The sequence below is a fragment of the Nyctibius grandis genome, chromosome 5 (genome assembly GCF_013368605.1).
Source record: "Nyctibius grandis isolate bNycGra1 chromosome 5, bNycGra1.pri, whole genome shotgun sequence".
NCBI lineage: Eukaryota > Metazoa > Chordata > Aves > Nyctibiiformes > Nyctibiidae > Nyctibius > Nyctibius grandis.
In genome coordinates this window covers 54,844,238-54,869,347 of record NC_090662.1, presented here as the reverse complement: position 1 = coordinate 54,869,347, position 25,110 = coordinate 54,844,238, and the positions used below count along the sequence as shown (strand labels likewise).

Genomic DNA, 25,110 nt, shown 5'->3' with positions numbered 1-25,110 from the left:
TAGCTGCCCTCTTACCTCCACCATGATCGCCTTCAATACTGTTGTCTGTTGTAAAAACTAGTTAGAGGAACTTTTGAATAGCTTCCACATAGAGGTGAAATATTAAATGGTAGTGTTTCAGTTTTCTTAGTCTGCATGAGAATAACAAAATTTACCTTGTCATAATAGTATCTGAGCGCTCGGCTCAGCTTGTCATAATTCATATTAGTTTTGTTTTTTCTGAGTCCCCACAGCTTAGCCACTTCTTCTGCCTTGAGTAGCTTGAATTCGCCATCATTAGACGTCCAGCAAATCAGATGCTCATGTTTCTGGTCTAGCAGCAACTGCAAAAGGAACTGCCACAGTGTGATTGCACTCTCCATACCTACAAAGGACAAAGGAGAGCAACAGTGTGAAAAACATTTGGGAGCAAGTGTTCCACTCAACACTCATTTCAGTAATAAGCTCTGTAGGAGTCATGCTACGTAACTGAGCAAAGGAAGTTACTATTATCATTTTCAACCAAACGTCCACAAAACCTACAGGTCTTGCACTGCCGTTTCAGTATTTTTTCCACTGCTATTTCCAAAGGGACACATAAAATCGCGTAAGTACTTAGAAAAGCATTGCCTGCATAGTTCACACGGTACACAGTCATTTCCAGTTGGTGTCTTCAATTCAATGTATGTAACAACCCTTAAAAGGAACATATAGGGGGAAAAAAAAAAGGACTTGATGTAACCACCCACTGAAATGAGCCAAAAAACTCCTGTTTACTGTCATGAGAAGTATACTGACCTCGTTTGGATATGTCACTGTGAAGAACGGGAGGAAAAGGGAAGACCAGAGCAGTTGCCTTTGGTTAGAGGACCAGAAACCACACTCCTTCCCCCTCCCACCACACGCACCTGCCTTCCTGGTACCATATGGCCTTTGTCCATTTTGCTTCTTCCAGGGCCTGAAATGGCTGTTGCTGTTTCTCTTTGCCAATTCAAATAGCTCAAAAGATATTATCTATTTTGCAGAAATGCTGAAAGTTCAGTACACTGAAATACAGTAAAGTAAGTGATGTTTACCCTGAACCCTCCTCTAAGTGGGATCTTTCATTATCCTACGTACGACTGAGAACTAGGAATATTTTTAACAGTGCCTGAGTCTCACTTCTAAGGTTATTTGAATATTTTTTTTCTCTGCTAAGGTTTGTTTGAATATTCTTTTCTCTGATAACTGCCTGTGCTACTGAGACCTCCCTAGAATAAACCTTTTTTTCAGGCACTGCAATAGAAGGATAAACTTAAGAATGACTACATTGCAACTCAACACAGGCACATACACAACTTAAAACCTGAGAGCGTTACCACTGAAGATAATTTATTATTGTAATGAAAATGTAGCTAAAATTGACCTTTTAAACTACAGAACTACAAAATGACATTTTCCCCCACTTCCAACAACGTTGCCAGCCTTAGCATGTTAGCCCTGTATCAAATCATTTTTCCTTGACCTCTTCTGATACTTAATTTGGAGATGTTTCATCTAACTAACGCAGATTTAAAGATGCCAGTATTACTGGGTTAACTGACTACGGTGCTAATGGGGCTAATTATTCCTTGACTTATCTTTGTACATGTAACAGTGGCTTTTTTTTTTGTCCAAACAAGCTGATGATTTTTAACTCCCTTGTTCATTTTGTTTCCTAATAGATTCCTGCTTGTGTCCTAACAGATGACAGGGCCAGAATGCGCCAGGCCCCCTGCCTGACCTCTCCCTCGGTGTGTTGACCACAAGAGGGCACAAGATTTCCAAGTATCTGACAGATGGACCCGTACCCGGGGTGGCCGGGGGAGATCTGCCTCCTCTGTCTGCCCCAGCACTAAGGAAATCCTGTCTCTCTTTCCTTACCAATTTACTAGACGCTGCTGTATGCTTCTCTTCACAACAGTAGGTAGTTAAAACGAAAATGTATTGCATCAGCTTCACTAGCATAAAGGAAAATGAAGTGCGTAAGTTTCACTAGTGTAAAAGCAAGTTAAAGATACTAGAGGATGTTGTCAATAGTTTTACAGAAAAACAGAATTTGGAGCTCTGTTTTGGTCCAAATAATTTCTAAGTACACTGACCAAACAAGGGTTTGCAGTATTAATGATGGTTTTATTACTCCTGCAAAAGCCACACGTCTGTAATTAACTAGGGATCCAGTCTGAATGACAAGGACAGAACTATCTATCCCTGACACCCAGCTGTGTCTAGTAACTACAGTGACTGTAGTAACTACAGTAGTAGTCACTGTACCACAGTAACTACACAGCACCTTCGAGAGATGGCAGAGGCTCCCGGGACTGTTAGGATCCTTCAAACAAACAGAACTGCCTATATGGATGATTCGCCACTTTCAAAGGTTTCTGTTTGCTTCATTGCATTTTTTATCACTTTATACAAATCCTTTTCCACATGGTGTAAGGCAAGAAAGAAATGTATAGTTAGAATTAAATATACGTGAAAGTTATATACTCGCTTTACAGTCTTTAAAAGTTCCTTCAAACTGTTTAGTACCATCTGTGCAAGTATTAACATCTTCAATGGATTATTTATCTATAACATCATCGCTAATATAGTATCCCTATTAATCTGCCATCATGCATACATAGTTTAACGAATATTTATAAATTTTGCAACTTCACTAAACATGTGTAGGCATATACAACCATATTATTTTAAAATAATCTTAGTTTCTGTACACCACATATTATACAGCGATACTCTGCGTAATTTCAGCTTCTGTCATACAACTCTTCCAAACAAGAAATCACAAACAGAACTTTTTTTGCTCTGGAAAATTAGAAGTAACTTATAAATATCTTTCTTCAACATTGTATTAAAATGTGTACAGGAGTCCCACACTACAAAAACCTGTGAGTAGAACTTCAGCTGAGCAAATTAAAGATGTAAGGGAGTAATAGAAACACCAATACAAACTCCACCACTGTGCCATTAGCCAAAACAGTACAATACCTCAGAGGTGCAATTCTCTCATGGAGACCTCAAATTACACCTGCCTTCAGATCATCAGCAATCACGCCTCTTCAGAGAGTTTAGGTGGAACTGTACTCACAGTGAAGCGCATTTTGCTGCAGCCTTCTCCACCCCCATTCACCTCTGCCTGAGAACACTCACAGGCTCACCTACAGCTAATGTTGCACTACACTCTCCATTATGAACCTGTTTTCTGAAGCTTATTGTTTGTAAAATGTAAACAGTTTTGGATTCCATTTTATCTACTGCGTGTGGGCCTCGTGGTGACTCAGCCATAGGTGTAATGTAAAACGCAAGAACAGTGCAAGCCTGGATGAGAACATCCTACAGGAGTACCCACTCCACACTACCTGTCCCAGTGACCAAGGAAAGGTGACTTCCACCAGGTTATTATTATATAAAAGGTTACTGCCACCTTTTTCAAAGTGGTTCAGTTCTTGGTCATCACTTCTTCAACCAGCTGAGATACACACATAAGCTTGGGGGGGCACTTCAGGTGCTGAATCCAGGGCAGATGGCTGTGGTGGGATAAGATTTAGGCAGCTCCTCACCTCCCTGCTTGCCTTACCATCAACTCTCTAAGCGCGTAGCTCTGAACAGGCTTTATAAAGGACCTGCGCACCTCAGAATTCCACATCGATGTGCTTAATTGGTACGTGCATAAATCTTCTACTGGCTATGACTCAAGTCTGCCCATACAGAAACGAGATTTAAACAGCTCAATGCTGTACTCCATCCTTCCATCTGCCACCAAGTTCCTGTATAAAGCTTCCCATATTGCTTGTATAACAACTGTATGTATATGATTCCTACATGAGGCAAATCATGCAAATTGCATTTTCAGCTGATTGTTAATTACAGAATCACAGAATGTCAGGGATTGGAAGGGACCTCGAAAGATCATCTAGTCCAATCCCCCTGCTGGGGCAGGATTGCCTAGACCATATCACACAGGAACGCGTCCAGGTGGGTTTTGAATGTCTCCAGAGGAGGAGACTCCACAACCTCTCTGGGCAGCCTGTTCCAGTGTTCGGTCACCCTCACCGTAAAGAAGTTTTTCCTCATATTTATGTGGAACCTCCTGTGTTCCAGCTTGCACCCATTGCCCCTTGTCCTGCCAATGGATGTCACTGAGAAGAGCCTGGCTCCATCCTCATGACACTTGCCCTTTATATATTTATAAACATATTTGTTTATAAACATAATTTTTATAATAATTTTATAAACATAATTGTATGGTTCTTTTCTTCTAAGCACCCAACTTGAGGCGTTCAGGTCTGAGTTGCACTGAATATTCACAGCTGTAACTACCTTTAACGGAAGCTTTGTGCTCAGCATATATGGTGATGTAAAATCTTAAATACCCTGAATTCGGTCAACTGGTTAATCTTTCCATCTCATTTCCATTCTCTAAAATGTGATTTGCAGGAGAATAGTAAAATTCTAAGATCCTGCAGTGACAGGATTTTTAAACTGATGCAAAATATTTCATTTCCAATCAGGCCAACAGAAGCATTAACCTGCCTTTCTCTATGGGCACCATTTTGGGGTTCCACAAAGTTCTAACTATCCTCTTGGGAGGACAATGCAGCCACACAGTGTACTAAGCCTTAACTTGTGCCTCATTTGAGTGGTGGAGCAAAAGAATCACATGACAGATGTATTATATGACATGTAATTTAATCAAATATGTGCTGCCTGTATTAAAATTTATTATAAATTATGATTGGGAGGAGTCAACAATCTTCAGAAAACATCGTATTTCATTTAGGTATTTTCTAATTATTTTGAATTTTGACTGACTCAAAGGGAATTTAGTGTCTTCTCTTAATTTAACAGAAATGGGTGTTAGGATGTGGTCACTTCCTCCTACAGGGCATATATTTCGCATCTCATTCAACTCTTTATTAATGTTAAATAGTAATAATAAATATTCATGTTACTTCTGTGCTCAGTACCAGATCTAAACGCTGGACAAGAAATAATACATGGAACCACATACTGATTTACATGGATTAGAAGAAAAATCGTTTTTAAAAATCACTTATTTAGATAGCGACATCCATCTATGGTACAGAATGAGACAGGCGACCTATGGAAGAAACATATATTCTGTGTCATGGAAAACCTAATCAAAATTCATATAAACAAAAGAGTCCATTTTTCCATCCATTAACTTTAACACACGTGGTTTTGCCATCTGACCATTTTTTAAATATCTATAGAACGCATTAGACGGTCAAAGATATTTTCTAAGCCACGAAACAAAATTTGCTAGCTTGACCTGACCGAAATAGCCTAGTTAATTTTATTTTGTGATCAGTTCCACTACCACTGATGCAAATAATCACTGGCATAGCTAGAAGGAATTATACTTGGAAACACTGTGTTAGACAGCAAAAGGGTATTTCAGGACAGAGTCTTCTGAAAGCCCATTTCTCAGGCAGCTGTGACAGGTAACCACGCTAACACCCTCTGCATTACCAATTTACATTCTTTCAAATGCCCCCCCCGCCCCCGCCCAAAGCCTACCAACTGCCTGATCAGTGTAACACAATGTGATCTCCACACATCAAATTTTAAGTTCAGGACTGATGCGGGAAGGAGGCAACTCAGAATATCTGTGCTGATAATACTGCACCTATTCATTTCAACCAAATTAAGGGACTAACAGAGATGCCTAACCTTAGAGCAGCAGCAAAGTCAACACCATAAGCTCTCCCTAAAGAGAATAATAGAAAAGGACAGAGACATCCACAGGGCAAAGCATCCCGTCTAGGAGATGACTTTCCTGTAAAGAGGGGGCCCGAAATTCCTCACTTAGGTGAGGGGCTCAAATGCCAAACACTGGCTCTCCCCTTAGTGTATGGAGACTGACTTCTACCAGCATGAGCAAGCACTATGAAAACGTGACGCAAGTTACACTAGAAATGGTTAAGACATATGAATACACGTCCTGATGAGCTGCATTAACATTTTTTTTAACAAGACAATACATACAAAATTCCATATGACAAAATGTCAGTAAAGTGGCATTAAGGTCCAAAAAAAAAAAGTCATTAACCCACTGGGCAAAATAAAACAAATAAGCAAGCCATCTTAAATCCTGCCAGTAGAAAACCAGGAGGCTCAGAGACAAAGCTAGCAAAATAAAAAGCTCAGTATCAGAAAGACTTATGACATGAACTGTGAGAGAAGTAGGATACTCTTTGGGGTCATTAAGTTTTGTAGGACTCTTGCATAGGAAAAGCTAGAAGAAAAAGGCAGAAAGGTGGAAAGCAGCTCTGTAGCATTCGGGACCTCTGCAGAGGTCCTTAGCTTCCATACAAGTATGTCACAGCTGTGTTCTTATCTTCCATTCTCCCACATACTCCAGGTTTCCTACCTAGATTTGTTCTCTCCACTCTGTGTTAGCTCCCCCACAGCCTTTCTAAAATAAAGATATATACCGCTGATCCTGGACAACCAACACGAACAAGCTCTGAAGACTTGTTCTTTAGGATCAAAACCAGCCCCTTGTTGCTTTAGAGGGTTCGCAGAGGAACATCTGGGACTCTGAGCTATAAACCAGGTTGCGGGACTTGGGGCAGAGGAGGGACAACTGAGTGGGATACAATGGCTGGGGAGCCCGGAGGCTGAAAAAATCAGCTGGAGATCAGTTAAATCAGGAAGACATAAAAGGTGTTAGCCAGCATTATGCACTTTAGGTAGTCACAGAGAGATGGTGACCAGACATGTACATGAAAAGGATTAGGAGGCAGAGTCAGGGCAGGGAAATTAATTTCCCTTAGTGTATGAAGAAACCACCGATTCCTTCTGTAGCCAAAGCAGCTGCAAAAGATTCAGCTCCTTTTCGTACGCCCCACCACAGCAGGCACACACCTCCACTTACATCTCCCTTCCAAGCAAGTCTGTGCTTTTGCAAGCACACGGCATTTCTCTGTAACAGACGCCTTTTTTTTTTTTTTTTCCCCTTTTCAACTGCTCTGGAAAACGTGTGCATATTTTTTGTAGGTCCATTTACTGCTTTTGTATCCTAATTCTGGCCAACAGCACGTTTCTCCGAGCAGCGTGACGTGGGGCATTGTTAGCTTCTCATTCACGTTACCATTCGGCTTCCTTTATTTCTGCAGGTTGCAGCCAGGAAACTGGAAAATGGGCCACAGGAAACCTGGCCTCCTACATCTGTCCCAGTTTGTAATAGCAGCTCTGGTTTTATTTTTCTAACTGTCTCAGGTTCGTTTTAACCCTTGAGATGACTGCTCCAATAAGATGTGAAAGAACAGTTTTGTCATTATTTTTTTTAACCACCGTTTCTCAATACTAGAAATTCAGGTTTTGCTAAACCACTCATTTTTAAAGTATATTCATACTTATAAAATAAACAGTTATCTGAGTTTTAAAAAAATTTTGTTGGAAATTACCAAAATAATTCCATTCCATAATGACAACTATCAAAGAGTATATTTAGAGAAAAATACAGAATAAGGCAGTCTCTAGCTGTTTCAGCTATGTAACTTTTTTAACATAGTTCTAAAGTGAATATCCGTATGGAAAGCTGAACAGCTTACAAATCCTCTAGGATGATCTTTCTCTTTGACATTTTAGTTTCTACAAAAAATTGAAGCACACTTGTTTCGCATTTGATTACAGAAGCAAAAGGGTGCTGACCCTTTTCTAGAATAGAAGCTTTTCTAGAATAATCTAGAAGCTTTTCTAGAATAATCAAAAAATCAGTTAGCCGTAACATTTTCTACTGAGAATTCATCTGTATAACAATGAGTATATCATGAGACGTTAAAGACAACTGCCAAATCTGCCCAAATGTTTGCTCAGAAACATTTGAAAGAGCAAGGCAAAAGTCTGAGTCAGTCCTCACACTTTATTTCTCAACAGAGATGCTTCAAGGGTGATAAATAGGATGTGGTTGGTGAAAAGTTAGTGATTCTGCCAGAAAGGAGGAAAAACAAATATCAATTTGTTTACTCAGAAAGTTTTCAAATACTCATCAAAGGAGATCTTACTGCTAATTTAATTTTCCTTGAAAAAATAAGCTCACAACTAAGTGTGTAAATATACCTGTTTTAACTTGATGCAGAACTTTCTCCGTTAAAGGTAATAAATCAAACTAACGGTGCAATCCATACCCAGGGCACTTTAGGGAACTGACTAGGTATATGATACAGAATGCTGGTAATTTTTCCACATCCAGCAACCAGGACATTTCCTGCCAGAGCATCCTCCAAGTTCTTCCATTGTGTTGAAACTGCAAAAACTTTCTAAATCAGGACTTCCTCCTATTATATTTTAGAGGCGTCTTTCTGGGAAATGCAGATTCAAGTGAAAAAAAAAATAGGAATTCCTGCAGCACCACCCAGTGGAAACATTAGAAAAAGTTAGAGTGCCCCAGCACACAAGTTCCGATTTGCTGCAGAACTACAGTAATATTGCCGCACAAACCCAAACTGGTTTAAGGATGTGCCAAAAAAACACAGAGGGCTTTGCTGGCCGATGTACTTGAGTCGCATGAGGTATGCCTACTCTGCCGCTCCTGCATAATAGTCTTAACTTTATATTCTAATTTAAAAGATTATTTACAGTAATAATTTACAAGGTCTCCTTCTCAAGCAAGAATACCCACTGTTCCGGCCCAGCACATTTTAAAAAATAAACAGACTCCTGCGGTTATGAGCGACACAAAAGAGACAGCAGCAAGATCTAGCAAAATATTACAGGATAACATCAAGTTGCACTGTGGGAAAGAAAGCACTCACACACACGTCCAGTAACGCTTCCAGTAGGTACATTTGGTAATACAATGTCTGCAGTATTTTTATTTTTTTAACTAAGTCAAAGAACGGCAGCTCAGGCAGATGTCCAAAGGAAGAAAGTTCTGCAACCTCCAAATTAACACAACAAAGGACTGGTCGCCTGCCAAGCAGAGGTGTGATGACACCGCCTCTAAAACGCGCGTGTTCTCAGATTCTCCATAAGGATGAAGTTCAAGAAACAGTTTTAATCCGACTGGAGTAAAAGCACTTAGCAGGAGGGACTATGGCTACTTGCCTCCCTGTGAAAGGCTTAAAAAAATAACCTGCTCAACTGTCTAAAGCTAGCCGTAAACAAAGCTACACAAATCCATAATGGCTCCAACCGTTCACCTTGAGACAGATGTAAAATGAATGCAGACTCCTCACATCGCTTTCTGTCTGCTCATGTGGCGCACATCTGTGGCATGCTGGCAATACGCTACACTGCGATCTGAGGGACTTCTGCTTTCAAAGCCAGCCCTATATGTTTATTTTTCCCATATGACTTTCTCTTACATTTTTGTCAGCATCAGTAGGACACAGATGATGATTATTTGACTGTCCTATATAAAATTTCTGATAGTCCCTTTGATAAATTCAGAGAAAATATGCATGAAAATAAAAAAATAGAGGGCAGAGGACACAGCCTCCAGGAACAGTGGCTATTCTGAAAGTTTACCTGACATCTCAGGCAACGATTACTCCCAAATGTAAATGCTTTTTCCTTATCTGCACTCCCTTCCTAAACTGAAGTATTAAAATTTCCAATTTTGTGACAGCAGATCGAACGCTTTGTCACTTATGCTACTGGCTCTAATATTTTAAATGGCACGTTAATACTACCAACCGTCTCAAATGTTGCTTTTGATACATTTCATATTTGGATTTTTAAACCAATCTTCCTCTCTCGACTGATTTTTCCTAGACTAGAAACTCAGATAAACAAGACGGTCTTTTTAATACTGGGAGCAGAGAGGAACCTGGCCAAATGGACAGAAATGCAGTCCTGGAAGGTCTGTTTGGGCAAACCGAGGTGGCTGGCCATTTCCACGAGACCTGAAGCAGAGCAAGATCATCGCAGCTTACACTGGCAGTCAGAGCTCGCCTTCCTATGGACACTGAATTTTCAGAATTTGCTGGATTAGCAAAATGAGGCATTAAACTATTAAGTAACATCCAGGCTTACCTGTATATTCTCACGTTGCAAGGGGAGTCAGTCATAGCATTATACTGAAAATGGTATAACACAATTCAGCAGACGATAACCTACATACATACAGAGACACTTTACCTGGACAATTTCTTCCCAAAACGTTAGCACTAGTGCAATAGCTCTTGGAGCACGAGCCAGGGTGTAAGTTCCTCAGTCACAAAACATGAGCAACTAGTCACAGCACTAGTCAAGGTCCGTATTTTTCACTTTAAATGCTATTATTTCTGTGCACAATGGTCTCATAGTAAAAACCTAAATTAAGAATCACTCTTACAGATCAAAATCTCAAAAATCTGCTATTCTCCTCCTTTCTCAGTGCTAATCAAAGTTCTGATACGTACATTTATCATGCGATAAGCTAAACTGAAACCAAATTGAAAGATTCTTATCTTCTGACATTATCCACTTGTCTACTACAGCAACAAGAACCTGAAGGTCACACCTACACATTTCCCCTAACATCGTTCATTAAACACTGGAATACCCAACAGAATGTATCATAAAATACATGACATTTCAGCCAACAGAAGATCTGGTTGTTACTCTCCTCTACTGTCTATGTCCTGTGTACTTAAACTAATTCCCATGGCTGCTGCAAACTATGAAGTAGAGACAAATGGGACACTATTTCAACAATTACAGCAAACTCTGCTGTATGCAAAGTGCCTAGACTGCCTATGTTTATAAGTGGCATCAATACACCAACTGGTTTGTTAGTGCCTGTGCTGCTCAGGATATGTAACAGCCACTATTTTGATTTGTATGCTGAATCCTGGATAAGATTCCAGGTTTAAACAAAATGTAAAGACTATATCCCCTCTCCTCAACTTGGATGAGCTTGCACAGTCAGTTTTATTGTACCCTACTCCCAAGGAATCAATCCAGCCTTGATACTGCTCTGTTCTGGAAGCATTTGCATCGCAGAGCTTCGGTACTGAAGCAGCAGTACTGGAGTGCTGCAGTTGTACTTTCTACACCAGCCCTATTCCACGCTCGCAGTTTGCTAAACTAACCACACATGCCAGCTGCTCTGAGTCTGCTCTGAGTCACCAGACTTCACAGAGGTCTATATCTAGAATCTAAACCCACATTCCCATCTCAGCTATATTAGTATAGCGTGGAAGAAATTCTCTGAAGGTAGTCAACTTCCTCCAGATTTCGCTAACTGAGCGGCAATAGGAATTTGTTCTTACTTTCTGAATGCTTTTTAAAGATTGTTTCTTCTCATGAATTACTGTTAATTGCTGGGAAGAGATAATAGTGGTACCTGAGTCTATAAACTTTCTGTTTGTGCTGTATTGTGACTTGATACAACAGAGGTCACTCAACATTACCACAATATAAACATTTAAAAACAATAACACTCATTAGTGTCCTTCCCAAAAAGCTCAAACTGAAATACATCTGATCAATTTTCTTCATATCAAAAAAAAAACCACGATGAAGAAATATACAAAGATACAGTAAAGAGGTGCTGTCACCACATTAGAGGCAAATGGATGCGTAACAGAAATCTGTTTTCCAGATGAACCGTTAGCTGTTTTGCAAAATGAGGATGGGAAACTTATAGGAGGACATTTGATTAAAAACATTTAGATTCTTTAGATGAAGTATATAATCCAAATCTACTCTTTTTTGTACAACTGAGAAAGCATATTTTACACAAACTGCTTTGCTTTCTCACTAATATTTTCAAAGAAAGACCCAACCTGTAAAATTGTATTAACAGGACTTAATATTTAGGTTAGTGATTAGAAAGCTTTTACCAATTTTGAGTGTTCAATAAGAATCATAAAAATTACAACCAAATGATTAATTACATAATTTAACGACAGCTAAAACTAAACGACAATGTGTAAGATATAAGTTTTCTTCACCTAGTACCTCAAATGAAGTTAGGATCCACAAGATTAAAAAATTGTATAAAGTTGAAGAAACTAAGCCATTTGCATGAGAGGTAAAATACATTAACATGTAGTAATCGGTATTTGCAAAGATTATCCAAGCTATATTCTGACTCTTCAAATCCTGAGTAGTAAATTGGCAAGCAGAGACACAGACGTGATTGAGATGACTCTCTGAAATGTGTCTGGGGGAAGCCATAGGATGGGCAGTACCCTTCACACACTCAGTACATCCTGACACTGCCAAGTTCAGAGCAAAGCTATGGAAGACCAGGAGGACACATGCACAGAGCAAGCAAGAGCTACTCCAATGCCTTAGTTACGTTCAAGGCCGAAGCTAGCATTTAAATGTTTGCAACATGCAGTTAGGCTCAGCGCGTTAACAGAAGCGCTGACACACTCAAAAATAAATACATGCCTAAGTGCTTTAAAAGATCAAAACAAAGTAAGTTTGTGTCTTCCTACAGAAATTCTTCTCCTGAAGACCCTGAGCTGTATCTAACTGCTCAGCTGTAGACAGAGCATATGGTATAATCTTCAGAAACCTTTCTTTGCATAGTTGATTGATATTTATCTTCAAAGTTCATAGGTGTCATCATGCAGGTGAGCAGTTTTCAATATGTGACCCATGCATGCAGAGGTCAATGGATTCCTCCTGAAGGAGAAGCAATGGTACCACAGTACTACTACAGTAGGCTCAGCTGCAACACAGGCATCTGCACAACTGCTCAAAAATAATTATGGATCCACAGATACAGAAAGGACAAACCCCACTGCTCTAGATAGTCACAGCAATGCTACTTGAGCAAGCAGGCCAAAATCAGACATGGTGTTGGCAACTGTAACTCCATAGGAGTAAAAAAGTATAATTTTCAGCTGAGTTGTATCTGCTTAGAGCATGGCAAAATCTGGCCTCTGATGTTCTTAACTGTAATGTAACTTTAAAATAATTACTTAAATATTTAGTTATTCAGTACACTCTGAGATACTGACCACAAATTACACTGATTAAGCAGATCAACAATTCCGGGGTATTTTTTGATCCTGCAAAAACTATCACACTATTAATACAAAATTAAAAAGGCAGAATGATTACACAGTTACTAATTGTTACTGCATTAGCTGGCAGGTAGTGCCTTAGTGATATTTTCACATCAATGCTTATGGCAGGTATTTTCTTTAGTTTTTGCTTTTAGAAAAGCAGCAAGCCTCCTTCAAATCGCTTCTGAATTAAAATCCACTCTTAATAGCAAACCCTTAAGAATTTGAATCTTGATATAATTACTGGCATCTAAAACCACAAGGAGTTAAAGAAAGTTTTAAGGACAAAGGCATTTTCTTTTTGCGAAGTGCACAGATAAGAGGTACTTTTTGTTGCTTCATCTGCTTTGTTTCCATACATGCAGCCTTGTATTTTGCAGTGCAGCGAGCTGGACTTCCTGTGCCTACACCTTGACATTCTCCTCAAAATTGTGACTAATTCTTTAATCATTCATTATTCAACAAAATACTTCAACACAAGAACAGGCATAGTCAGTCTTCCAAGAGCTCTCAACAGCCTCCAGAATATTAGTTGATTCATTTAACAAGCCACAGATGAAGTAAACGTCTGTCTAATGATTCAAGACTGTGAGATTCCCTATTGTGGGAAACACCAAGGAGAAAGCCATGGTGAATCAATCCGGGGATACGCAGCGCAACATGATTTTCGAAGGCCCGTGAGTGACAGCCCGTTGCATGAACCATTGGGTGTGGTTACGAAAGATGATACACAGCAGCTCAAAACCAGCAGTGCTCTCTGAAACTGGCCCAGGCTAACAGTGTTCTGTAATCAGTGTCACGGCTCTAAGATGGATTCAAGCAGCAGCGTCCAGGCACGTTGCACGTTGGAGTCACCACCACCAGAAGAAAACCAGGGACTGATAAACAGTCTGAACTGGACAAGTGAGTCCAACCTGCCGTGTCCTTGTGGGAAGTACCAGCTAATTTATCAGTTCTTTGCTATCTTATTTAGCACTATGACAGAGAACCACTCACAGAGATAACTGTAACTACATGAGCATACAAATTTTATATGATGTCATCAAGATAAACCAGCTAAAATAACTTTTTATAAATACATGCATCACAAATAACTGTACGCTGGTTCTCCCAGCGTTATCCCACTCTCCTTTATCTTTAGTAGCCAAATGACTTTTTATTTCAGCATCTATTTCTTTTCTTCGATTTTCTGAAGCAACATGTTGTCATGTGATTTCATTCCCAAGGCAAAGATTTGTATTTCCTGTAACAGCTGATGGACCTCAGTGTCCATAAGTATTATATATACACACCTATCTTCCTACGTGTAAATGTATGATGACGCTCAGAGCAAGCAACAAGCTCCGTGCACCTTGGTGAACCTGCAAAATTACTTTCATTCTGTGCTAAGTCCTCCAGAAGAGATTTTTAAACTAAGGTAGATTTCAGCTTCAGTTATATTACGCCACTTGAGCTGTAATACCTTCCCATAAGGCTAGCTCTATCATAACACACCCTGAAGCTGGCCTCCATCCCAAGAAGGGCATTACAACATGAAAGTAAAGTTTACATAATAGGACTTCATGCACAGCAAAGGGGAATACTTCAGTCTTCGGAGTGAGATATTTGATTTGTTTTCGTTACTTAAGTTTAATGAAATAACATTAAGTAACAGGAGCAATGAACCACTGTGAATCAGACAGCAGTGAGAACTGCTATCAGGTAAAACAAAACAGATATTTGTTTCTACATATGAAAGCATCCATGTGCGTAGTGGTTTATAAACACAGTTACAAGGAAGGCTGTAGCTGAGTTTCTCCCCCTGAGATTGCATTGCTTATTTCAGCTGTTGCATCTAGGCGGAGTTGGTGATATCCTAAAGGATATAAGCCTGTAGTTTTTCTCTTTTTAGGAACAACTCACTGAGGTGATTTGGAAAATCGAGATATAAGCAATTATGACAATATCTCATCCCTTGGCAGATATTATTCTCACACACTTTTATATTTCATAAATTAAAACAAGAATAAAATCATACTTACAGTAAAAACACCTTTAAGACATTTTTATTATTTGAGTGGAAACCATCATGCACTATTTGATATTTGGATTTTTTTTCTGTTCCAAACAGAATTGTATTTTTAACACATCTATAGATTACTTCTCATTCACTCTTTCAAATACACAGAACACACAACCAGTACACTACTACTACTGCTACATCTGTTTTTCTATGAGGACATCAAGATGTTTTTACTTATGCTGAGTGAATACAATATATGAAATTTATATAGTGTAGAGAGGCTCTATATATATCTGTATGTATGAACGTGTGTGCTTCATCTACACTCATTCAGCAGATGGCACACTGATATTCCAGCAATATTTAATGCAATAAGTGGACAATTTAATGTTCATATTTCAAAGAGAGAGAATAAGAGCTAGGGAACACTCTTCAGGAAGAGTTCTGGAGCTGTACGCCACACTAACTGTTCCATAACATACTCAACAGATTTTTGCACATTATGCCCAGTAATGCACCTCTCTCTCTAAAATTTAGAATTTTAGAAAGAAATAACACTCCAAAACCAGAAAATAGCTCTCACTACCTGATGACTGCATTTGATTGAAACACAGATTAGGCATTTTCTGGTTTACATACTATTCTAAAAATTTTTCTCTGCCCAACTAGGAAATCAAGAGGCATCTGTGTCTGGAGATTGTGTCGCTAATCCACTCATAAAAGTCCTCTGTAAAGTTACGTTAATGAAGAACTTTTCTGTGCATCTTGGACGTAGGAAGTACAGGAAACACTGAAGATCCTCAAAGGTAAACACGTGATATACGGCAATTAGTTTTCCATCCAAGTACTACTTTTTTGCACAATATTTGCTAGTTTAATGCTATCACATGACAATTCAAGTAAGTAGCTAAGTGTTATTTACTATTACATGCAAGTTTATTCACATTTTTTGACATGTCTTTAAGTTAAAACCCACTTGCAAGCAAGACTCCATTTTCTTTGTTTGCTCCAGACTTTTTTTGCAGAAAGTTGTTAACTTCTAATTTAAATTAAAGATCAGTGGGGCATGGCAAAAATCTTTCTAATTCTGAACACAGGCTTTTTTCATGCCTGCTATGAAAATAAATCATCACGAAATAATTACACAAACGACTAAGTCAAGTGATATGTACAAAATAAATATCAGATGGAAATTAAATATGTAAAGCACCAATACGGCAAGGTTATGTGACTGAATATACTTTTCAAACATGCCCGTCACCTCGGTATCTTGGCACAAGAGTCTTTTAATCATGCAATTACATACCGTTGTCACAGAACATAAGCATAGAACATGCTTATCGTAACACAGCCTTCTGTGTACCCCATTTCTGCACTTCACCCTATTTATTTATGCATAAATTAAATTTAATCTGAAATAATCGAAAAGTCTGTTTAAGCAAAATGAAATGAACCACGATGTTCTGCTTGAAATCAAATGAAACGATTGACTTTTGGAGTCCTCATGACCGAAAAGATGCTGCATCGTATGAACTTGTCTTAGCGCTACACCCCTAAGTAAATAAAGATGTAACTTGTCTCCCTTTCAACTGCAATGTTAGAAAGGCTGACAGGGCTTCACAAAACCCTCCTGTGTTAGGGAACGGAAACTCCTAATGAGATTAGTTGGTGTGTGTGCAGACATTACTTAGCCATGACTAAATGGGCTCTCTTCCTGCAGCCAGTGGAAAATTCAGGGAACTTTTTCCCCCTGCAGCATCAGAGTCCCTCTAACCTTCAGCAAAGCCAGATCCAAAAACAACTCTCCACTTTCTCTCCCTTTCTCTCTCTCTCCTTTTTTTTCCCCCCTTCTCTTACAAACATTTTTAGTGTTTTTTAGATTGGTCGTGGAAACTATCCACGTCGGCCAAGGGGTCTTGGGGCAGGGGGTGGCTAAGAAAAGCGGGGAGGGGGAAGGCCGGGGAGAACGCCGAAGACTACAAAGGAAACTGTAAAAAGGAGCGAATACATAAACCTGAGAGGGAGAAAACCACAGAGTTTCTTTGTGAGCTGCAGTGACTCATTTTCAAGATGTTGTCTGCTGCCAGTTTCAAACCGGAAGCGCATGGCAATTAGTCTTGCTGTTTCCAGACAAGCCAGAAACTCTCCCGACACTTTTTTTTTTTCCCCCTTCTTTTTTAAAGCCCCTTCTGCACTTTCTGCCTTCGCTCCCCCCCCGCCCGCCCCCGGCCCCGCTCCGCCTCGCAGCCGCTCCGGGGACCCCGCGGCGCCCCCCGCCGCCGTGACAGGCACCCGGGCAGCCCCCGCCGCCCCGAACGCCGTTATCGTGATGCTGCTCGCACGGGGCCCGGCAGCCGGACACCGCCGGGGAGAGGGGGCAGGATACGACCCAGCACCGCTGAGGGAGCTGCGGGGCGGCGAGGGGTCCCAGGGCTCCCCCCGACCCGCTGCGCCCCATCAGGCAGCGCCCCGCTCCCGGCCCTGCCTCTCCTCACGCCCCGGCCCCCCTCCCCCGCGCCCCCCCCCCCCCCCCCCGCCCCGCTCCGTCCCCTCACCTACACCCGCAGCTCCCGGGGGGCGGCGGGGTCCCCGGGGCAGCCCTCGACCGTGACGGGGGGGGGGGGGGCCCTGAGGTGGCACGACCTCCCCTGCCGGGCCCCGCGCCCCCCAACCGCCGCCCCCTGCCCTCGTTACCGCCGCGCTGGCCGCGCCCGGCCCGGCCCGGCCCTGGGGCAGGACCCCCGGCCCCGTGTGGGGGCTCCGAGCCCTCCTCCCCGCGCTGCCCCCCGGCGCTCCTCACCTCCAGCCCGCGGTTTGCCCCGCGGTGTCCCGCCCGCTGCCCCACCAGCGAGGGGGAGCGCCAGCCCCCGCAGCCCCCCGCAGCAGCCGCCGGCCTCCCCTTCCCCTCCCCGAAGCCCCCCGAAACTTTGCAGCAGTCGTGGCAGGCGCAGCAGCACTTGTACCTACCCAGCGCCTCAGGGACTTTTCCGCTCTCTCCTGGTAGTTTAGAGGGAGCTGGGTAAAATCCCCTGGATCTCCATGCTGACAGTCTTCTGCGAACGCTCTGTTGCTCTTCTAATGAGATCCTGATTTTCCCCCCTCTTTTTTTTTTTTTTTTTTTTCGGCCGGGGTGTGTGTGTGTGTGTGTGTGTGCGCCCGTATGAGAGAGCGAGCAGGAAGTCAGAGCAGTCAGACAGAGAGCCGGCTCACTTCCTTTCCTGCATTATTCCCCAGGCGGTTTGCAGTCTGTGTAAACAGGCTTTTCCTCCCCTCTCCCCTCGCTCTGGCCGCTGATGTGCAGCATGGCTGTAATATAAGACACACACATAGTAACATGGGTAACGGTAACTTCGGAGGCAGCTCCGCTGGCTCCCCCGACCTCCACCTCTTCCTGTGCTACACCCCTGGGGAGGAGCTTCCCCGCCAGCCCAGCGCTTGGCCCACCGGCTACCAGCCGGCCGAAGTGGCTTTGGCAAAAAACACACCCGCTTTTTCCCCGGGCGACAGTTGCGAGATGCTTATGAAGCACTTACAAGAGGTGCTGCGTCCTCCCGGAGCATCGCGAGGGGCCTCGGCCAGGCGCTGGCCCATGGGAGAGGCAGCCGTGCTTGTCCCACCGAACTGGGGGCGCAGGTCGCGGTGGAGCGAAGTGTTGGGTGCCTCCACTTTGGGTCAGTGGAGGTTGAGGGGTTGTTGGTGTGCGGGAGCTCGCTGGATGTGCCGGTCACCTTCCCGAGCTGGACATCACATAGATAGCAAAGTACAGAAACGGTGCAACACGGCACAGCAACATAAACTGAGGGAAATGACATACTAAAAGTCAAGAGGATCTCAAATCGTCAAATCCAAGCTGGATCTTCCAGCTCCACATCGTATCTCAGAGACAGACCAGTGTAGTTTGCCAATTGGGATTTAGGTTTTGACCCTCAAGCTGTAGACCTCAGATCTAAACTGTTGGTTTGGATTTATTAAAAGGGACACATTTCCAGTGTTTGGAGTTTACATCCTTTATGTCTTTTCTTGTGTCTCATATACCTGGATTGTACTATTTCTAACTTTATTTGGAAATTCTCAGAGTAAGTGACGTTATCTTCCATCTGCCCAGTGCATCAGTGGTGTTCAGTGGATAATACTTTAAAATCAATACTGCGCTGCTCTTTCTTTTAACAGTCATGCGATTTATCATTCCAGCACAATAACTGCAGTTCAGAATGTTCTTGACATGAAATAACACAGAAGCTATGATTATTTTTTATCACTCTGTTGGGTGGTTGTGTACGATGTCATTGGGAACAAAACTATGCTTTGATGGAATTAAGAAGATCATCACAGTTGGCCACTAAGCATTAGTCAGTAGCATCTGAACAGCTGGCGGTGAGCAAATTGCGAGTCTCTTGTGGAAGTCCGTCAGGTTTCTTTCTTCTCGTCTTCTAACATGCCATGGGGGAGCAAGAATAACACAGTACTGGCACACCAAATTGTGTAACTTTGTTATTTTCCTTAAATAATTCCCTTCTAGAAGTCATTCTGAATTTTAGAATACAGATATGAGGTCTGCTAAATCCTCATTTTGTGTTTCCCAAATAAAGAAGCATTAAAATGTTTAGCTTGAGATAGCACATTTCCTAGATTAAAATGTGCAGTGGATGAAGTCCTTGCTGTAAGCGTTAGTTTAAGTAATTAGGATGCAGGAATCAATCTTTGTTTGGGGACTGCAACTGAAGACCCAGTTTTGCAAAACCAGGGCAGACAGAGAAGCTTTTATGGTACCAATATGCAATGTTGGACCGACAGGTGGGGATACCAGCATTCATCTTCTACATTTATCTTTCATTGATTTTGTGAACAAGAGAAGAAGCAGAGATATTCCAGAGTTGCCTTGACCAGTTACTGGTGTGGTGATCTGAGAGAACAAACTCTCAAAACCAGTATAACTTCTTTTCTTTTACAAAAAGGAAATAACACTATGTCTTCAAAAAAATGCTTAAAAATTAAAATGTTTCTTTTATTTGTTATGCTGTAGCTGGTTGACAGCACTAGAATTTTTTTTACAGCACCAGTCCTTTTTTTGTCTAGATAGTGAGGTAGAAACCTAAATAAAGCTGCCATGCTGGAGATTGGATGGCCACTGGATGAAGGCTCTTCGTGTTACCCTACGGATGCTGGAGGAGAAAGTGCAGAACTTTAACAGAGTAAAGCCACTAGGATATGTTGGAAACACGAGGAATTCAGAAAGCTCTGCTGGAAGTGGAAGAAAACGGGAGCTTTTGGCCAGGGCTACTGATTCTAGCACTATGGATGTCATCGGGAAAATATTTTTGGAAACTACATCTCTGTGCTTGATAAAAACACTGTACTTTACAGAATGATTGCCGAAACTCTCTCATCTGCGATACCTGCCTGGCTAAATTAATCTAGACTTATAGTTATTCTTAAGGATTATCTGATGTAAAAATACAAGATGATGAATGAAGAAAATTTGTATCGTGTAGGAGCCTTTTTCTTCTGCAAAAGTAATTCCGCTCAGAAAACCTGTTTGTTAACGTAGCCATAAAAATGCTAGTTATATTTTCAGTAGAGTCACTAGTGAACTTCTGTGCCTCAGTTCATGTCCATTGATCAGCACATATTATCATTGCAACTGTTAATTATAGAGCCTGAATCCTGTCCTCAAGCTGTGAAGATTTGGGGTTTTTGCTTTGGAAATAGTTCCTTGCTCAGAGCTGGTCCAGACAACAGCTGTCACACCCATAACTAGAGACAGCTCCCCTTCGACCAGTAAGGCAGGTTACTGCTGCTGAAAGTCCTAATCTGATGGGTTCAGGCAGTCCTTGAACAAACATATGCACCCGGGATGTCTCTGTGTCCTGTTTATCTAGGGATAGTGCAGTTTGTAAAAGAGCCTCGTATTTATAAACCTGTCCTTCTGTTGGAAAAATTGCCCCAAAGCATTCCTAAGTGTAGTGACTATAATTCTGTCTCACTTTTATTAGATTACATCAATTAAGAAACCAGGCTTTGTCTGTCCTTTCAGATTGTTTCTACTGTATTTTTAAACCATTCATAAATCTCATGTGCTGCTGTAATTAACCGATCTAAAAGAAGGAAACAAAAAAATAAAGGTAGATTTGCTGTGCTCCAGATCTCTGTTTAAACTCTTCAGGCTGAGGCTCATATCTGTGTTGGTCTAGGTTTTAGTGTAATTTCACTCTGAGCCTTGAGTCCCACTGTAATTAAATTATTAAATTAAATTAAATAATTGTAATGTCACTTTGTGGTACACAATTTTCCTTAAATGTACATAGATGCTTATAATTATGTGTAATTATCAAGAACAAAGTTGAAAGTAGTTGGAAATAATTGTAGGTTCTTTTAATATTTTAATTGCAAATATATTTAATGAATGTATACATGGTTTCACCTTCTCTAAACATTTCCTATTTCTTTCTAGATTACAGGCTCTGTAGTGAAGAGGCTTCAAATTTGTGTCTGCCTTTATGACAACTAACACAATAGGTTCTGTGGGAGAATCACTCGTAACCATTCTTCTCTCTTATTTTCTAGTAATTCTAGCTTGAATAACCACCTGCCAGGTTACAGGGGGATTTCCAGGGGATTTTGGAAAGTGGGTATATAGAAACTAATTAGCCAAGTTGGAATGACAGCCTAAATCACATAGGATTCTTGGTTGCCCTTCACAACGTACTATTTAAATGCCTTGCAAATGTTGCATCGATATTGATGAATGTTCCTCCAGCAGGTTTGGCTTTTCTCTTTCACGATTCCCTGTAGCTGGGCAAACACGGTGCTTCAGAGCCAACAACTTCATTAAGGCAAAAAGTCCCGGGGGATCCATACCGCTCACAAAGTGGTCAGGTCCTCAGTTTTATCTCATCATGCAGGCACCTTCACTTGCGAGAAATGCGCTGTTTACAGTACTGTCCAGTGCTACCTCCAGGGTGTAACATTGACTCTAAACCCATGGAAACTCAAGAGACTGGACTGCACATTGTTCCCCGGCAAGCATTATTTCTTCCTGGGCTTTTTGCTGAGCTATCTAGAGTAAAATTGTGAGCTTTAGAAAAGGTTTTAGATGGCAGACATCGACAGAACTGTGTGCGCTGCAGAGAAACCTCTTGTTCAAAGTTGGATCATGTTAGTGGGGAAAAATAACTGCATGGCATCGTCAGAAGGTTCAAAACCTCATGCCACATTTTCTGGAACAAAGAAATACTGCAAGATTTAACCTAAAATGTTTCCTGTCAGAGGCAGGAGAAGGGCTAAGTGCTTCTTCGCACCATGAAACAAGTACACCGTGCAGATGGTAGGACCTCGGCAAAGAGGCAGGAGTCTCTTCCATCCGCCCAGGGACTTCTTTTTCCCTTGGGGAGCATGTTCCAGTCCCTCGTGACAAAGGCTGTGAATGAGAATTACTGCTGGGTTGCAATTAGAAATCTGCCTTCGGTCTTAAGGGAATGATGTTTTGGAGACCCCGATGTTTTCCTCTTCTCCCCTACCCACCCCCCAAAGGCTGTGGTGCCTGATCAGGAAGGAGTGTTTGGGGGAAATTGCTGCTTTTACATTCCTCTTCCTCTGGCATATTTTTGCTTTCCTGAATGTTTTGCTTTCCCTGTATGTTGATGTGGAAGAAAACACATGACCCAACATGTTTCGAGTAAAAGCATCACCTGCGTGTACAATTTCATTAGGCTTGCCTTCTTAGTGAAAGATTTATAAGCAATTACCTCCTGTGTGCAATGTAATTGCCTATGATTTTTTGTCATTTCAGGAATGTCGCCTCGCTGTGTCTTGAAGGAGCCTGTAGCACCTAAGTGAGCAACCCATGAAAACAGAGAAAGAGGATTCCAAGAATCTTTGAATAACTGTGCAAAGATTAACTACTTCAGAGGTCACCGTGCTTCTCTTAAATCTTTCAGTCTCTTCTGCTGCAGTTTCTTTGCCAGGCTAATTAATTAAAGGTCTGAGCTAGAACTTTAGTTGCATTTTATCAGTCTCTTTTCTTTCCCCCCTGCCCCCTGTCTCCCATCTGCCTATTTTATCCTAACCTAATCTCTAAATATAACTTAACCAAGGTATTTCTACTGCCATGTATCACCATAGCATCTGAATATAATTAAACTGCTTTTACTGTTTTCAAATGCTTTTGGTCAAATGGAGTACAACTCACTGCCACTTCTGTTCAGCCCACACTACTTCCAAGATTTTTAGATGATGAATGAAATTCTGCAGATTTTATCTTCAACATGTGACCTTATAGCTTTTATGTTTCCCAGTATGACAAACACACTTTGAGAGACATTTCTACTCAACAATTGTCAGTTAGGTGCAAATGATGATATTTTTTTCTCTTCTAATTGCTGTGTGTTTGATTATGATGTTCCAATGATTGTATTATCGTGTTTGTAGATACCAAGTTAATTATGTGTGTTCTTGGTGATGTGCATTTTCTAATAAAATAATCAATGTTTTCTTAAAGCACTCCCTGTTGTCATACTGCATAGCCATAATTATAAACCTCATGTAAAAGGCACTTTGGAAAACCAAATAAATCTTAAAAATATCTTTGGGTTTTTAAAGTCAAAACTAACCCCTTAACCAGTCATTGGTGCAGACCATAAAGTACATGCATTATGTGTTTCTTATGGGAAATGACTGCTATTAGCATAATTGTGGTTGTCTTTTTCTTGCTAAAAATCCTTTTTCTAAGTCACATTACACAAAAAAAAGTTTAAAAGTGTGTGTGTCTTAATTCCTTTACCTTACATGTGCATGTACACTCATTTTTCTTGATGTACAGTAACAGAGAGAGACTTCAGAAAACAATTCAAAGCATGTAAGTTAGGACCCTGATACGAATGATCTGGAGGTGCCTGCTTCTCCCTCCACTGACCATGCAGGAATCCTGGGAAGTCTCCCCGGCTAACTCAGCTGCCCAAATTAGGTGCTTAGAGTTAGAAGACATAGATATCCCTTAGATTCATATTCTGCCTTCAATACAGCTAAAATGTGGAATCACTTTTAAGCTATCTATGAGGGGATTTTATTCAGAGGTTTTTTTGATATATATTTGAACTACAGGTACGAAAAGCTTTCAGTGTAGACATACTCTTAGCATTTTGATCCTTCTAAAAACTCGAGTGATGTAGGCTTGCAATGCAAACTTGATCTTGTTCCTCTAAAAATTCCCAGTTTGTACATCTTTCATATACTGGTTTGCTCTGTATTAGATCAGGACTGCTGTCCTGCCTCTACCTTAAATGTACCCACATTGAAAATCTGATACCTGTTTGCCCATTTTGATAACTTTTTATCACATACTAGCAATAGTCACAGTTCTAAGAAGATTGCTGATGTGCAGCCAAAACTACCGTTATACAAATATTGCCTTGGATGTTGTTGTGCACTCTTGACTGGGCGTTATCAAGAGATGCCATATTTACATGGAAGGCTTTTTTGATACATTTACATGGAAGGTTTTTTGATACAAACGGAGGCTCCTTCATAACCAGAGTTAGCAAAAAAAGACCATAAACATAAGCCTAAGTTCATACTTACTAAACAAGTTCTTAAGAGTTAACCATGTGCTCTTACGTTGTGCTTATCACAAAATAAATTAAAGCAACCACAAACCTATGGGAACAGCTAGCATGGCTGTATCCCACCACTGGCACCATCCAGTGAAGCATGGCTACTCCAGGTGAGAAGCCAGGTCATCAGCTATAGCCCTCTCATCCACATTTCAGCTGCATGCAACACCAGATTTAAGCACGTTCTTAAGCTTTGCTGAAGCAAGATCTTACATCCTTGTGTGAAAGGTGTTGAGGTTATGGCAAGTTTCTTTTTACTTCAGTGGGTTTCAACCAGGGGTTTGTTGTGGAAGTGGTCTTCAGGAGGACTTTGGTTAAATACCAAGTTTCTTCAAACTCCTACACAGATTGTAGTATAAACTTGTTAGTCCAACACTTGCTGATTCTGTTAAAAGGAGGATGCTATACCAAATAGATTATTGCTTACATTACTCCATGTAATATAGCTTGCATAATTCATCTTAAAAATTGCTTTGAGATATTATTTGAGAGAAATTGCAAAAATGTATACCCATAGAAA

General features: G+C 41.1%; 1 protein-coding gene across 1 annotated transcript in view; it reads right to left on the bottom strand.

Annotated features, from left to right (window-relative positions):
- ELK3 (ETS transcription factor ELK3) overlaps positions 1-18,294 on the bottom strand; it is a 41,154-nt gene extending 22,860 nt beyond the window's left edge. Inside the window, exons 1-2 of the mRNA XM_068401172.1 lie at positions 17,950-18,294; positions 156-364 (exon numbers count right to left, since the gene is read on the bottom strand). Coding sequence (XP_068257273.1) covers positions 156-362 — 207 coding nt within the window. The 5' untranslated portion in view covers positions 363-364; positions 17,950-18,294. The remainder of the gene's footprint in view (positions 1-155; positions 365-17,949) is intronic.
- Between the last annotated feature and the right edge of the window lie 6,816 nt (positions 18,295-25,110).